Source organism: Syngnathus typhle, linkage group LG6 (genome assembly GCF_033458585.1).
Source record: "Syngnathus typhle isolate RoL2023-S1 ecotype Sweden linkage group LG6, RoL_Styp_1.0, whole genome shotgun sequence".
Classification (NCBI taxonomy): Eukaryota; Metazoa; Chordata; class Actinopteri; order Syngnathiformes; family Syngnathidae; genus Syngnathus; species Syngnathus typhle.
In genome coordinates, this window is record NC_083743.1 from 934,284 (window position 1) to 946,750 (window position 12,467).

Here is a 12,467-nt window from a genome sequence, read left to right on the forward strand (position 1 = left end):
GAAGACGTCATTGAAGTGCAGTTCTCCTCCTCCTCCTCCTCCTCCTCCTGCTGCTGCTGCTGCTCCTTCTCGTCGTCCATCAGAAGATACACACACTGGAGTTGTGCTACTTCACCAGCAAGCCGTGCCCAGTTGTTTGTTCCGTGCGTGCGACTGTGGCTCCTTGATGAGGTGACCTATGCATCGCGAGTAGCCGTCAAAAGCGGGGCCATCCCCTGTTTGTTCTTTTGAGGTAAGTGTCACTCGCGTGTTTTTCCTCCATCGGGTTTCGTCTTCAGCTCCACAAAGGAAAAGAGCCAAAATGGCCTGGATGAAGCCAAAATGGCTTCACTCGGTGGCTAGCTGCCCATTAGCCATCCTCGCCGAAAAATCAAGATAACCGTCCACGTTTGACACTTTTATACCTGGGTCCGTTAGGCTAGGCAAATAGACAAATAGGGACTCAATAAAAAAAATGAGGCGTAAAAAAATAAAACCCTAAAATTGCTCTGTGTGGTTAATTTTATTAGTGCACCGTTAGTTCCATCTGCTGTCTAATATATTGCGCAACGTTTGGTCCTTTATAACGATTATACAGTCGCGCCTTGACATGCGAGTTTGATTCGTTGCGTGGCCAAGCTCGTACCTCAATTCATTCTTTGTGGTTGGCCATTTGCAAATTAGTTTTTTTGTGCTCAGGCTATAGCAATCAAAGCATGGCTCTTGTGGCATCTCGCAAGGAACTACAGAAGAATGGTGATACGCTGATTGCAGAAAAATAACATTTTAGAAAGTACGATCGGAAAGCTATTGGCCAGGGCAACTAACGGAGAGAAAGAACATGGAATCAGCATCACAGCAATTATTTGCTAGTCACCGTCACTTCCCTATTTAAATCGAGAAACGATACCGCATCGAGTTGGCGTGAAATATTATTGCGGCGTGTCACATTGGCGATTGATTTGCCAATGTGGGTGCAGCTGACTTGGGGATGACATATGTGGCGATGATATTTCCATCTTGTTTATTTGTCTAGTTGAGCATGAGTATGGAGGATTATGACTACCTGTTCAAAATCGTTCTGATCGGGAACGCCGGAGTCGGGAAGACATGTCTGGTGCGGCGCTTCACTCAGGTGGATGTGATTTCAAATGGTTGATGTCGTTGATGAGCAATGGCGGGAGTTGGCTTCAACTTGTTCTGCGCTTCTCTCAGGGCCTTTTCCCGCCCGGGCAGGGGGCGACCATCGGGGTGGACTTCATGATTAAGACGGTGGAGATTAAGGGGCAGAAGGTGAAGCTGCAGATATGGGACACGGCAGGCCAGGAAAGGTTCCGCTCCATCACTCAGAGTTACTACCGCAGTGCCAACGCCCTCATTCTCACCTACGACATCACCTGCGAGGACTCCTTCCGGTGCCTTCCCGAGTGGCTGCGCGAGATCGAGCAGTACGCCAACAACCAGGTGGTCACTGTATTAGTCGGTGAGTCCCCTTCTACGTCCAAGAAAAAGAGTAGTTGATAGAAAACAGCGCGGGGGGGGGGGATTAGAAAGGTTCCAGAACACTTTCAGGCCAATAGCAACACGAGATTCATTTTGAGGACACACCGATACTGTGTATCGATACCTCTGCTACTTTGGATATGCAATATTTTATTCTACAATGACAAAAATAATGACACAAATGATAATTTGCCTGTGAACGAAACAATTTGGCAGAATGAAATTCCGATAACCGATTCATCGCCGGATTAGTTTAAAAAAATCTGGATCATGAAATGTATTGAAGGGAAGCATCCAGTCCACTGTTTTTTTTTTTCAGGGAGGTTTTGAATTTGAATGATGTTTTTCAGGTAACAAGATCGACCTGTCGGAGAAGCGCGAGGTGGCGCGGCAGCGCGCCGAGGACTTTGCGGAGGCGCAGCGCATGCTGTACCTGGAGACCTCCGCCAAGGAGTCGGACAACGTGGAGAAGCTCTTCCTGGATTTGGCCTGCCAGCTCATCCGCGAGGCCAAGCGCAACAAGCTGGACGACAACGAGGCCGCGCCCGCGCCCGGCGAGGGCAAAGCCATCAGCTACCTGAGCTGCTGCAGCCTCAACTAGCGCGTCGTGGCGGCAACCCATCACGCCGCGCGTCTCGGTATTCACCAGCAGTGTTATTGGCGCTCTGTCGCCGTTTCCGTCGGGGAATGTGCTTTCTTTCCGAATATGTTGCACAATTGTCTCGACCGCGTGGAAAGCCGCCGCTGCAGCGCTTTGTCCTTTTCCTTCGGCGCCCCGTACCCGTATTCTCAGCGCACGGGTAGAACCGCTGCTCCTTTTCTACTACTGCGTGACATCTCTGTAAATTTTATTTCTTAACATCTAGCGTACTTGTACTACTTTTCAGATGTATGCAAAGATGTCAGACAGTCGTGGAAAAGCGCTACGACAAGTGTGCGACTCGTCAGCAAAGCGCTTACGTACGGCTTTCCGGACGTCCTTGCGCCTCGACAAACTGTGAAATATTTTGCCTCCGACTTGCTGCTACCGTTTGGTTTTAGACAGTGTGAATCAGCATTTTATGCCCTTTTTTAGTTGTTTTTTTTTTTTTTTTTCGTACTGGCGTTTGGCGCTTCTTTTGCTAACATGGCCTCCCGTGGTGTCGTTTGTGTCTAGTTTTGTGTTTCATGCGCTTGCCGGCATGTTTTTCTCCACAGCTGCAATGTCGGGCTCATGTATTTATCATAAGTGTAACGTACTGTATTGCACACACACACATGCCAGATAACTGCACACGTCATTGTTTTTCTTTTTACTGTTCCAGTTTTTGTTCTTGTACAAATTTAGCACTTTGCTTTTGATACTTATACTTTATTTCTATTTGCCGTTACTTATCGTTAATCCATTGGATTGTTGTTAACGCAGTAGGAAAACACTACGGGGAGATTTCTCTGTATAAAATATACCCTTGAGTACTCTGTACGTATAATATTAAATAATCCAACTAAATATGGTGGTCATGTTTCTCTCTAAATAGTTTTAGGTTCTCAAAACGTTTAAACCAAGTTCTACCATTATGACCAATGTTAAAAGTAAAAGGTACCCTTAATTTTATATGTACATTTAATGACATTTAAAAATGAGTATGCGTTACTAAAATATTTTTATTCATTATATTAATCTAAGCATTTTTGTCTGAAATGATGCATTTTGCATTCAATTAAGTATAACTGATTGAAAGCAAGATAATCAATTATTGTTTTAGTATTCAAATAAAACTGTCTCTTCACTTCGTCTATGAAATTGTTAGTCAATTTAAATACAAAACAAGTCATTTTAAAGAAATACTGTGCTGTATTTCAACATGTATTTGTAAAATGCCCCCCGGACCGGATTTTGGGGAAGCGCAACACTGACGACACGTTAAGAACTACAACTCCCATGAGCACTTTGCGGTTGCTGACTTTTGCAATGTGCTGACGGCTAAGCAAATAATTCCTGATGAAATGTGACCCAAATGCAAGATTAGAGAACGCCGAGAGGAACTTCACATTTATGCTGAGTAGGTGGTCCCGTGAGAATAACTGTTGCTTTATTTAGAACAACTCGGATGTCTGCTGACTGGCTGACTGCACAGATTCACTTCCTTTTCCCTCCTCCTGAGGAGGATCATCCGGTCTTCTTTCCCCAAAATGTGCTGACGACGGGAGTCTTGACAGCGCTGCAGAAAGATGACGTTAGGGGCCGGGAAGGCACGTTTGGACAGAGTTACCTTCACCGGCGTGCTCTTGTTCCTTGTTGGCTCTTCGCACGCCTTCAAAACGCAACTGTTCCGTAGACATGGAGCCTCCTTTCACTCTCCTGACATCCCCGTCAGCTATGAAACTTTTTACCTTGACCAGAAGGTGAGTTGAACCTTTCGCCGAATTCTTCCTTGTAATTTGTCTCAAAATAGACAAAAATAGCACATAGTCTTTGATGAGTTTCAAATCAGTTGTGCAACAGTTTCAGGTCACGTGTTTTTTTATTTTATCCCCATAATTACAATTCTTTTCCATTTGTGTCATTCCAATATTTTTTTTCCACATCCAAAAACATTACACACGTTTGTGGTTGCTGTTTGATTGAATCAGAGCATGATGAAAATGGGCGTAACCACTTTCCTGGGAGAAGAGTAAACAATAGTAGCACATGATCTACAAATGTATAACAGAGAAGCTTAATCTTTGACCAACTAGTTGACAGTAACATTTAGCATGGCTGCTCCAGCCACCCCCAACCTTCCTCCAGCATCCTTCTACATCCCGAGGCTGATTGTCTTCTCCCCCTGACGCAACACCAAGTCATCACGCTCATCTCAACAGGAAATCCTCTTTCATCGTAGCAAATGGACAGATGTCAGCGAAGCAGTCGTTCTCAAAATGACCACACGGTGGCACTATTTCTCAGGCAACCAGATGTGCATCCGAGATAAGCCCCAAGACCGGTTTTATCAATCGACGTGAAATTATTTGGACGTCATAACAGGACGCACAAAAAAAGCCTTAAGCCCAAAATTGAATAGAAAGTTGGCTATTTTGGTTTGAAGAGGCCGTTTTGAAACAATTCCAAAGCTCACTAAGGAATTTGCTTAATTGCATGCAAGGATCAAACAAAACTAAAACAACAGAAAAAAAAAATGAGCTTGTGGATTCTATGTTTTAAAGTCAATCCAGCTGCATAAAAGAGGTAACTTGTGGCAGATATGAAATAGTGTGACCTTTTCAAGGGACAATAGTGAGACATCATGTGATTAAGCTTCATATCAAAAGGTGACCTTTTAAAAGGACACACATCAGCGTTTAAGTGCTTTGTTCTCACAATTACACTGCACATGACCCCACGGGAGCATGCCGCCCTAACAAAGCCCCCCCCCCCCCCTCGCCGTTCGCTCTTATGGAACGCCCACACGCTGCCAAGCCGAGGCTGAATGCGTGCTTTGAATCTTTCTGCTGTCGCCTGCTTAAGTTACTGCCTCCTTTTGTAACCACGGAGACACTTCAGACGGTTGTCGGGGGCAAAATAAAAACATTTATTTGAGAAGTGTCAAGGATGTTTTGATAAGCTGTGTGATGATACCTGATTTTTTTTTTGCTCCCCCAGATTGATCATTTTGGCTTCGTAGAAGACGGCACTTTCAAACAGCGCTACCTTGTGGCCGACAAACAGTGGCGCTCGCCGGGCGGACCCATTTTGTTCTACACGGGCAACGAAGGTGACATCACCTGGTTCTGCAACAACACCGTAAGCCATTGATCCAATTTGGCTCCTCCCCCAAAATGGATGCGCCTTGCAAATGTTTTTATTTTGCATTTGTGTGTGCAAGTACTGTTGCACCTGCAAGAATGTCATGTACAAGTCTTGATTCTGGTCCAGGGTTTCATGTGGGATGTTGCCGGGGAGCTGGGCGCCATGTTGATCTTTGCAGAACACCGCTACTACGGAGAGTCGATGCCTTTTGGAGCCGATTCTTACAGTGTAAGTAAATTCGCTCATCAAAAATGCTGTTTCGTAATTAACTATTGGTGTGACTACTGAAGTCCTCAGTTGGTTGATAGTCGGACGTTTTGGAAGTGAGTTCCCCTCACTCCCCCCACCCTAGGTGAAAATGTCCACACTGTTTGTCTGCAGGATAGCAAACACCTCAACTACCTGACGGCAGAGCAGGCCTTGGCGGATTTTGCCGTCCTGATCCAACACGTGAAGGTCAGCAGAGCCGGAGCCCAGCGCAGCCCGGTCATCGCCATCGGGGGGTCCTACGGGGGGATGCTGGCCGCCTGGTTCAGGATGAAGTACCCCAATGTCGTTGTCGGGTAAGGATGACAAATTGGACTGACATAAATGTGTCCCACATCAGTAAGCATGATTTTTTTTTCTGGGACAGTGCTCTAGCATCCTCTGCGCCAATCTGGCAGTTCTCAGGTATGGTGCCATGCGGGGACTTCTTCAAGGTGGTCACGCGGGACTTTGCCAAAAGCGGACCCAACTGCGACGCAAACATCCGCGCGTCCTGGAGGGCCATCAATAACCTCTCCGCCACTGGTAAGACATTGGCTTGGCTAAACCGACACGTGTCGCCTCACGATCAGACAAAAATGGCTCATTTGAACGGTTGTATAATCATATTTATACTTAATTCTAATACAAGTCTTTAGCCAGATCCAAAATTATCTTTTGGTCTTTTGTTGTGCAGCGTCAGGTCTGGAGTGGCTGTCCGAAGAGTTCAGCTTGTGTGCGCCGCTGAAGAGCGACAAGGACGTGTTGGCCTTCAAGAGTTGGCTCCAGGAGACGTGGGTGAACTTGGCCATGGTGGACTACCCATACAAGGCCGACTTTCTACAACCACTGCCCCGCTGGCCCATTCAGGTACCCACACTAAAGTGCTGCTGGACCAGCCACTAGTGTTTAGTAAGTTAGTGTGTGTGTGTGTGTTACAAGGAGGCGTCCAAATGCCTCCTTGTTGTTTAGCAGACTTGCTCTGTGGCGGCCTGTAAATGCTTTTGTCACATAAAACGCACTGGCGCCTGATTTGCATGTGAAATTCGCCGGGATTTATGGCAGCCATGTCGGAACAAGAGGAGGGACCGCTGTTGGCTTTAGCATCCCGACACGATTAGAATGCCAAAAAAGCACTTTCCATCACGACTTGCACTCCAAGTGTACGCCCCACCAAAAATACTCCCACGTTAACCGTAGGTATGTTTTGGTGTAAATGTTATGATAGCAACATCAATGCTAGTTTCCTTAGCCTGTCTATAGCATTTTACATTGGGTGTTTGCATCATGCTAGCAGATCTGTTTGTGGTGTCTACTTAATTACACAACTTTTAATTCTAGCAGTAAAAAGCTTGGAGCTGCTTTTTGAAAGTAAATGCCAAACGTAAATGTCGCCGTCGCCATCTAGTGCTTGTAATTAGAACTTTTTGCTCGTAACTCAAAGAAACAAAACAGAGTTTTCGAAATGCAAATATGCAAACCGTCACAGTTGTGGCAAGTTAAAAAGTGACAACCAGCATTTAAGCATCAGCTTTTTTTCTTGTCACTTTTTGTTACGGTTTGATAGTTGATACCTCCGATATAAAAAAAAAAAGGAAAAAGAAAACAGGGCCCTGTTGTTTTTGTAACCCCACGAGTTTTGTTACTGAGGCTTTTGTGTGAGGACTCGGTGGTGGTCGATGGATGAGGACGGCCTAGGACACGTCCAGGCAAAGATTTACACCGTGGAAAAAAAAAAAAGAGCAGCGGAAAGGGGTGAACGGGGGTGGGGCAGGGGGGGTACCATCTTCTCCTTACTTTTCAGCCAGGATTAGCTTTATACATTCATCTCTGCCAACACCTCTAAGCCCTCAATGGGCCTTTCTCACACTGGCTCACATAATCACATTAGTTTTGTCATTAAAAAAAGAAAAAAAAAAAGCTTCTCAGCCTAAAGCGCTTACGCTGCCCATCGGGGTCGCATAACATTAGAGGAAACTCCCGATGACCGTTTAGCCTTCCTTGTGGAGACACGGAGCCGGAGGGAAAGTAGATAATACCTGCTGAGTTGGACGTCAGGGGGGGTCAACAGGGTGGGCAGCACGTGACCAGGTCAGGTGGAAACATGAGGCGCTGAGGTCAATGGGGAGAAAAAAACAAGTACCAACTTTGGCAAGGAAAACAACAGCAGTGGAGCTTTTTTTCTTGAGGGTAAGGGGTAGCGCAGAGAGTCCGCAAATACATTTTTTTTTACAAACCCCCCAAATTCTTCAGAAAATGCTGATAAAGATCCACACTGGTGGAAATGTAAACAATTCCTGCATACTCATTCTTCACGTCCATGTTTTTGTGTGCTCCAGGCCGCGTGCAAGTATCTGGCCTTGGATTCATCCGCTTCCATCAAGCAGCTCCTTCACGGCGTGTCCCAAGCGGCCAAGGTCTACTACAACTACACGGGAAGCTCCTCCTGCCTCAACACCTCCGAGACGGCCACCGGCAGCCTCGGAATACTCGGCTGGGACTATCAGGTGCGCCCCAGTTCTTCAAGTCACATATTTTCATTTTCATGTTCAATAATAAGCTCATCCTCCTCAGGCCTGCACTGAAATGGTGATGCCCATGTGCACCGACGGAGTCATGGACATGTTTGAGCCCGGCGAGTGGAACTTCCAGGCCTTCTCGGACGAGTGCCACGCCATGTTCGGCGTCAGGCCGCGAGCCGACTGGGCGGGCGTGGTTTTCGGCGGGAAGGACATCGCTTCGCACAGCAACATCATCTTCAGGTAAGCCGAGAACAATCTTGAAAATCAAGATTTTAAATATTTCTTTACTTTGCGGTGTCACAGTAATGGAGGCCTGGACCCCTGGTCGTCCGGCGGGGTGACGCACAATTTGTCTGACTCCCTGGTGTCCATCATGATTCCGGACGGCGCGCATCACCTGGACCTGCGCTACGCCAACGATCTGGACCCGCCTTCTGTAAGGGAGGCCCGCATGTTGGAGCTGAGTTACTTTTGGAAGTGGATCAAACAAGCCACTAAAAAGCACCAAAAGGCGTCAGAGTCCGGCTGAAACACTCCAAGATGATTTATTTTTTCTGTTTTTGGATCAAATGCATTTGATGATTTCTGTTGTGTTTTTTTACAAATCTGACTAAAACTTTTATGAAATCAAAATTTGGATTCATCTTTTAAATCGTCAATAGCATTTGTCCTTATTTGGGTCACGGGTGAGCTGCAACCTCTCTTTTGTTGTTGTGTAACTGTCTGAGATGTTTTGCCCACCCGATGCGGACTGAATTGCATCATCAATTTAGCTTAACAATTTTTTCCTCCAAGACAGTTATGAGCGTTTAAAATCAGGCTTTTCTCACAACTACCCTGATAATGATGACTGCTTAGTTGGATCTGTTTTCTTTAATATGCATTGTGGCCTTTTAAGAGTCAACCTGGGAAGATCTTTATCACGTTTGAAGCATCCACAGCGAGCGCGAACAATGGCACGGAAATTTAATAAAAGTCCACAGTCGGAGGAGGCCAATAACGCCAGTGGCGGGAGGTTATTGCCATGTGACCTCTTCCTGCGGAATCCCTCTCCCCGGTGACCATTCAGTCACTCTCCGCCTGTTTGTTCCGCCTGCTAGCAATATTATTAATACAGCTCCCGAGGGGGGTGAGTGTCGGGTAAAAGTGAAGCGGGTTTGGAGTTCACTGTCGTAAAATCCTCTCCCTTGGTATTCAACACCCAAATAAAGAAATACCTGTATTATTCCACCAACCCTTTTGGCACTCAGCTGCTTTATAACTTTTTAAAGAAATATCAGTATTTCCATTCCAGTGAAAAAAACCTAAATTTATTTCTATTGCAAACTCAGTTTAGCTTATTCAGTAGTGTTATGGTCATTAGTTTACCTTTTAACCTTGTTTAGCAATATGGTGTATGCAACAACAACAAAATAAGGATGTTATCCCAATGTCAATAATATTTTTATTTTTGTAAATTTTGTAAAAAAGAGAAAAGTAGAACAGGTGTCATAAAATAACAGGCGTCATAAAATAAGATGATGTCATGAGATGAGGGTGCAGTTCACTTCCGGGTTCACGGATTTTTTTTTTTCGTGTTAATTGCGTGTGCCGTGTGCAGCGTCTTCGACTTTTCTGTCCTCCCACACTTTGTCGTCGACTCTTCAGGTTGGTGTCACACCGTTAAAAATGAGGTAAGTAAACCAATAAAATCTCTTTTAATCTCTTTTATGCCAACATTGAGTCGACAAGTTAAACTAAAAGTGAAACAACGGGTCAATACAAATGGAAACGGCCAGCTACTATTTAGCTTAGCATATGCCACACACATTCGCTGCCTCAATTGAATACTATTTTCTTGTGTTCCCCTCAAATTCATTTTTTTTTCTTTCTATAGAAAAGTAACACTAGGTTAATTAATAAGTGGGAGTTCATTGTCATGCTTTAAGCACCCGAAGCATTTTTTAATTTTTTTATTTTTATTTTATATATTTATTTATTTTATATATTTATTTATTTTATTTATTTATTTCAGGTGGGTGTCACACCGTTTTGAATTAGGTAAGTAAACCAGTAAACTAGGTAAGTAAACCAGTAAACTCTCTTTTTATCTCTCTTATGCCAACATTGGGTCGACAAGTTAAACTGAAAGTGAAACAGCGGGTCAACACAATTGGAAACGGCCAGCTACTATTTAGCTTAGCATATGCCTCGATTAGCTACACATTTTCCTTGCGTCTCCATCCAATGCATTTTTTGTGTTTTTTCTTTCTATAAAAAAGTAACACTAGGTTAATTCATAAATGTGAGTTCGTTATCATGTTTTAATACGAAGCATTATTATATTTTTGAGAGGTTCTAAAAATTAAAGCCGTCTTGTGAAATTTTCATGTTCATGGGTTTGATAAATAATATACTGTCAAAATAGCACTATGGGAAATGGCAGTAAGCTTTTTAAACGGTCAAAAAGTTCAATTAAAAAAATTCTATTTAAACCATTCAAACAAAAAGTTGACAGTATCTGCCGTACTGTACCACTTACCACAATGATGTAAAAGTTGATGACACTCTATGCCCGTTAGATGTGTTTTTTCATCTTTTCCTTCCACTTCACCATTTACAGTGTGTAAATGATTCTTGTTTACTTCCAACCAAGACAGGTGAGCTAGTCTGTCAGGGTTTAGCTTTTGCATTCATTCGCTTTACAGCAGGGGTCTCAAAAGTCCAGTCTTGGGGGGGTGGCATTCCTGCATGTTTTCCAAATGTCCCTCTTGCAACACACCATCCTTGAGGACTGCAGTTTGAGACCCCTGCTTCAAAGTGAAGAAGCTGACACCATGCACATGGGCAACAACTCAAGCGCTGGTATGTTGCCTTTAAAAAAACAACGAAGAATAAAAGCTGGACTTGTCGCTGCTTTGTCGTGAGCTGCGCTGACTTTTCAGATGGCGAGATATACTGCCCGGCGCGGGGGAGGACCGTCGGGGTCCCGCGCCACCCAAGGGCCCTCCTTAAAAAGTTTTCTCAGGACTCTGAGGGGTCGTTTATTCCGTCAGTGTCTGACAGTGGCCATCAATCAAAGGCATTATTTAGTATTCACCGGAGGCCAAACACGGGAGTGTGTCCCGGGGGGACCACACACACACACACACACACGCACACACACACACACTATATAGGAAGAGATTAAAGCTTGGGGGTGTCACTATGAAGGAAGGGGGGGGGGGGGGTTGCTGAATAAATGAATTCTTTTGGGTTTGGATTGTGTTAATGTTGAGCAATATTGCCGCAATATGGATGTGTGCCCTCAAGAACTTTGTGTGTTGTTGTTTGGGGGGGGGCTACTCAAGTGGTTCGCAATTTCTTGTAGCTTGGTAATTCTCAAAATAATTAGCAATAATTAATATAATTAGCTTGTCATTTAAAGAAAAAGGTATTTCTATTTATTTACATATTTTGTATGAAAACAATTACTGCTCTCGGGTTTCGCTTTAAAAATGGATGCTTTCACATGAAAAAATTTGCAGCTTGCCACCGCATACCTCGGATCAAAAGTTTCCAGTATATGGATAAATCATGATGCTTTTACGTCCCAAAAGTGCTTTAAAAAGCAGTTGCAACCCATATTAACATCCCCAAAGGATATTTAGAAAAATTCCACCCTCCCTTAATAAAACCAATCCGCACCCTAACCTTGTGCCCTTTCGGCCTTGACACAACAATGGCATCTTGTTTCCGGGATGTGTGTCATGCTCTGCTGATGTCAATGACCCCCCCCCCCGCGACCGCGATGACGCCATTTTGTCATAATCCTGTCAGAGATTTAAATTAGACATGTGTGACACTTTTCAGTCACCGCAATGTCAGGATTGCCCTGATAAACAATTCTTATGATCGCTAGCAAACCATATTGTGCAAGTAAGGCTATTATGTAATCTAAATTTAATGCGGAGCAGTCATTCAAAAGTCAGTCAAAATTAGATTAGTGCCGTCACTTTCACCGTCGTCCTTTTTTTCCACTCTCTCGCAATTAGCATGAGAAAGAATGTTTAACAGCCTCACTCCAAGTCTAGAACGGCTCACCTCAAGATGCACTGTTTCCAAGAGGAGCCCGATGAATTATTCAACGAGCGTACTGGCACAAAATAGTTAAAGCAGACTCAGGGAAAAAAACAACAACAAAAACCTTTGCCACTGGCAAGCAACATGGCGGCGGCCCCTTTCAATGGCTGGCAAGGCAACTTCCTGTAAAGATGCCCCCGCCGAGCCTTCATACGCGGCATTTCTGTCAAAGTCGGCTTCGACACTCTTCTGGCCTGCGTTCCTCTTCTTTTTTTTTTAGTTTTTTTTTTTTTATTTAACAGCTCCGGCAGCTTTTCCAGTTAAATGGACTGTTCCATTATTGGAGGAGCATTTTAGCGAGGGGCTGTGAGGTGCAATTTAATGAATCTCTGGCACAAAGCTTCCAT

The 12,467-nt window shown here is 44.5% G+C and overlaps 2 protein-coding genes across 2 annotated transcripts; both read left to right on the plus strand.

Annotated features, from left to right (window-relative positions):
* Nucleotides 1-6: 6 nt before the first annotated feature.
* LOC133155654 (ras-related protein Rab-30) lies at nucleotides 7-2,971 on the plus strand. Its single transcript, XM_061281142.1, has 4 exons — nucleotides 7-232; nucleotides 1,016-1,114; nucleotides 1,195-1,462; nucleotides 1,833-2,971. The coding sequence occupies exons 2-4, from the start codon at nucleotides 1,022-1,024 to the stop codon at nucleotides 2,081-2,083; spliced, it is 612 nt and encodes a 203-aa protein (XP_061137126.1). The 5' UTR covers nucleotides 7-232; nucleotides 1,016-1,021; the 3' UTR covers nucleotides 2,084-2,971.
* Nucleotides 2,972-3,422: 451 nt separating this feature from the next.
* Nucleotides 3,423-8,652, plus strand: LOC133155653 (lysosomal Pro-X carboxypeptidase-like). Its single transcript, XM_061281141.1, has 9 exons — nucleotides 3,423-3,867; nucleotides 5,105-5,245; nucleotides 5,378-5,479; nucleotides 5,633-5,814; nucleotides 5,886-6,043; nucleotides 6,195-6,367; nucleotides 7,837-8,004; nucleotides 8,072-8,259; nucleotides 8,323-8,652. Exons 1-9 carry the CDS (start codon nucleotides 3,694-3,696, stop codon nucleotides 8,546-8,548), a joined length of 1,512 nt encoding a protein of 503 aa, XP_061137125.1. The 5' UTR covers nucleotides 3,423-3,693; the 3' UTR covers nucleotides 8,549-8,652.
* The last annotated feature ends 3,815 nt before the right edge of the window (nucleotides 8,653-12,467 follow it).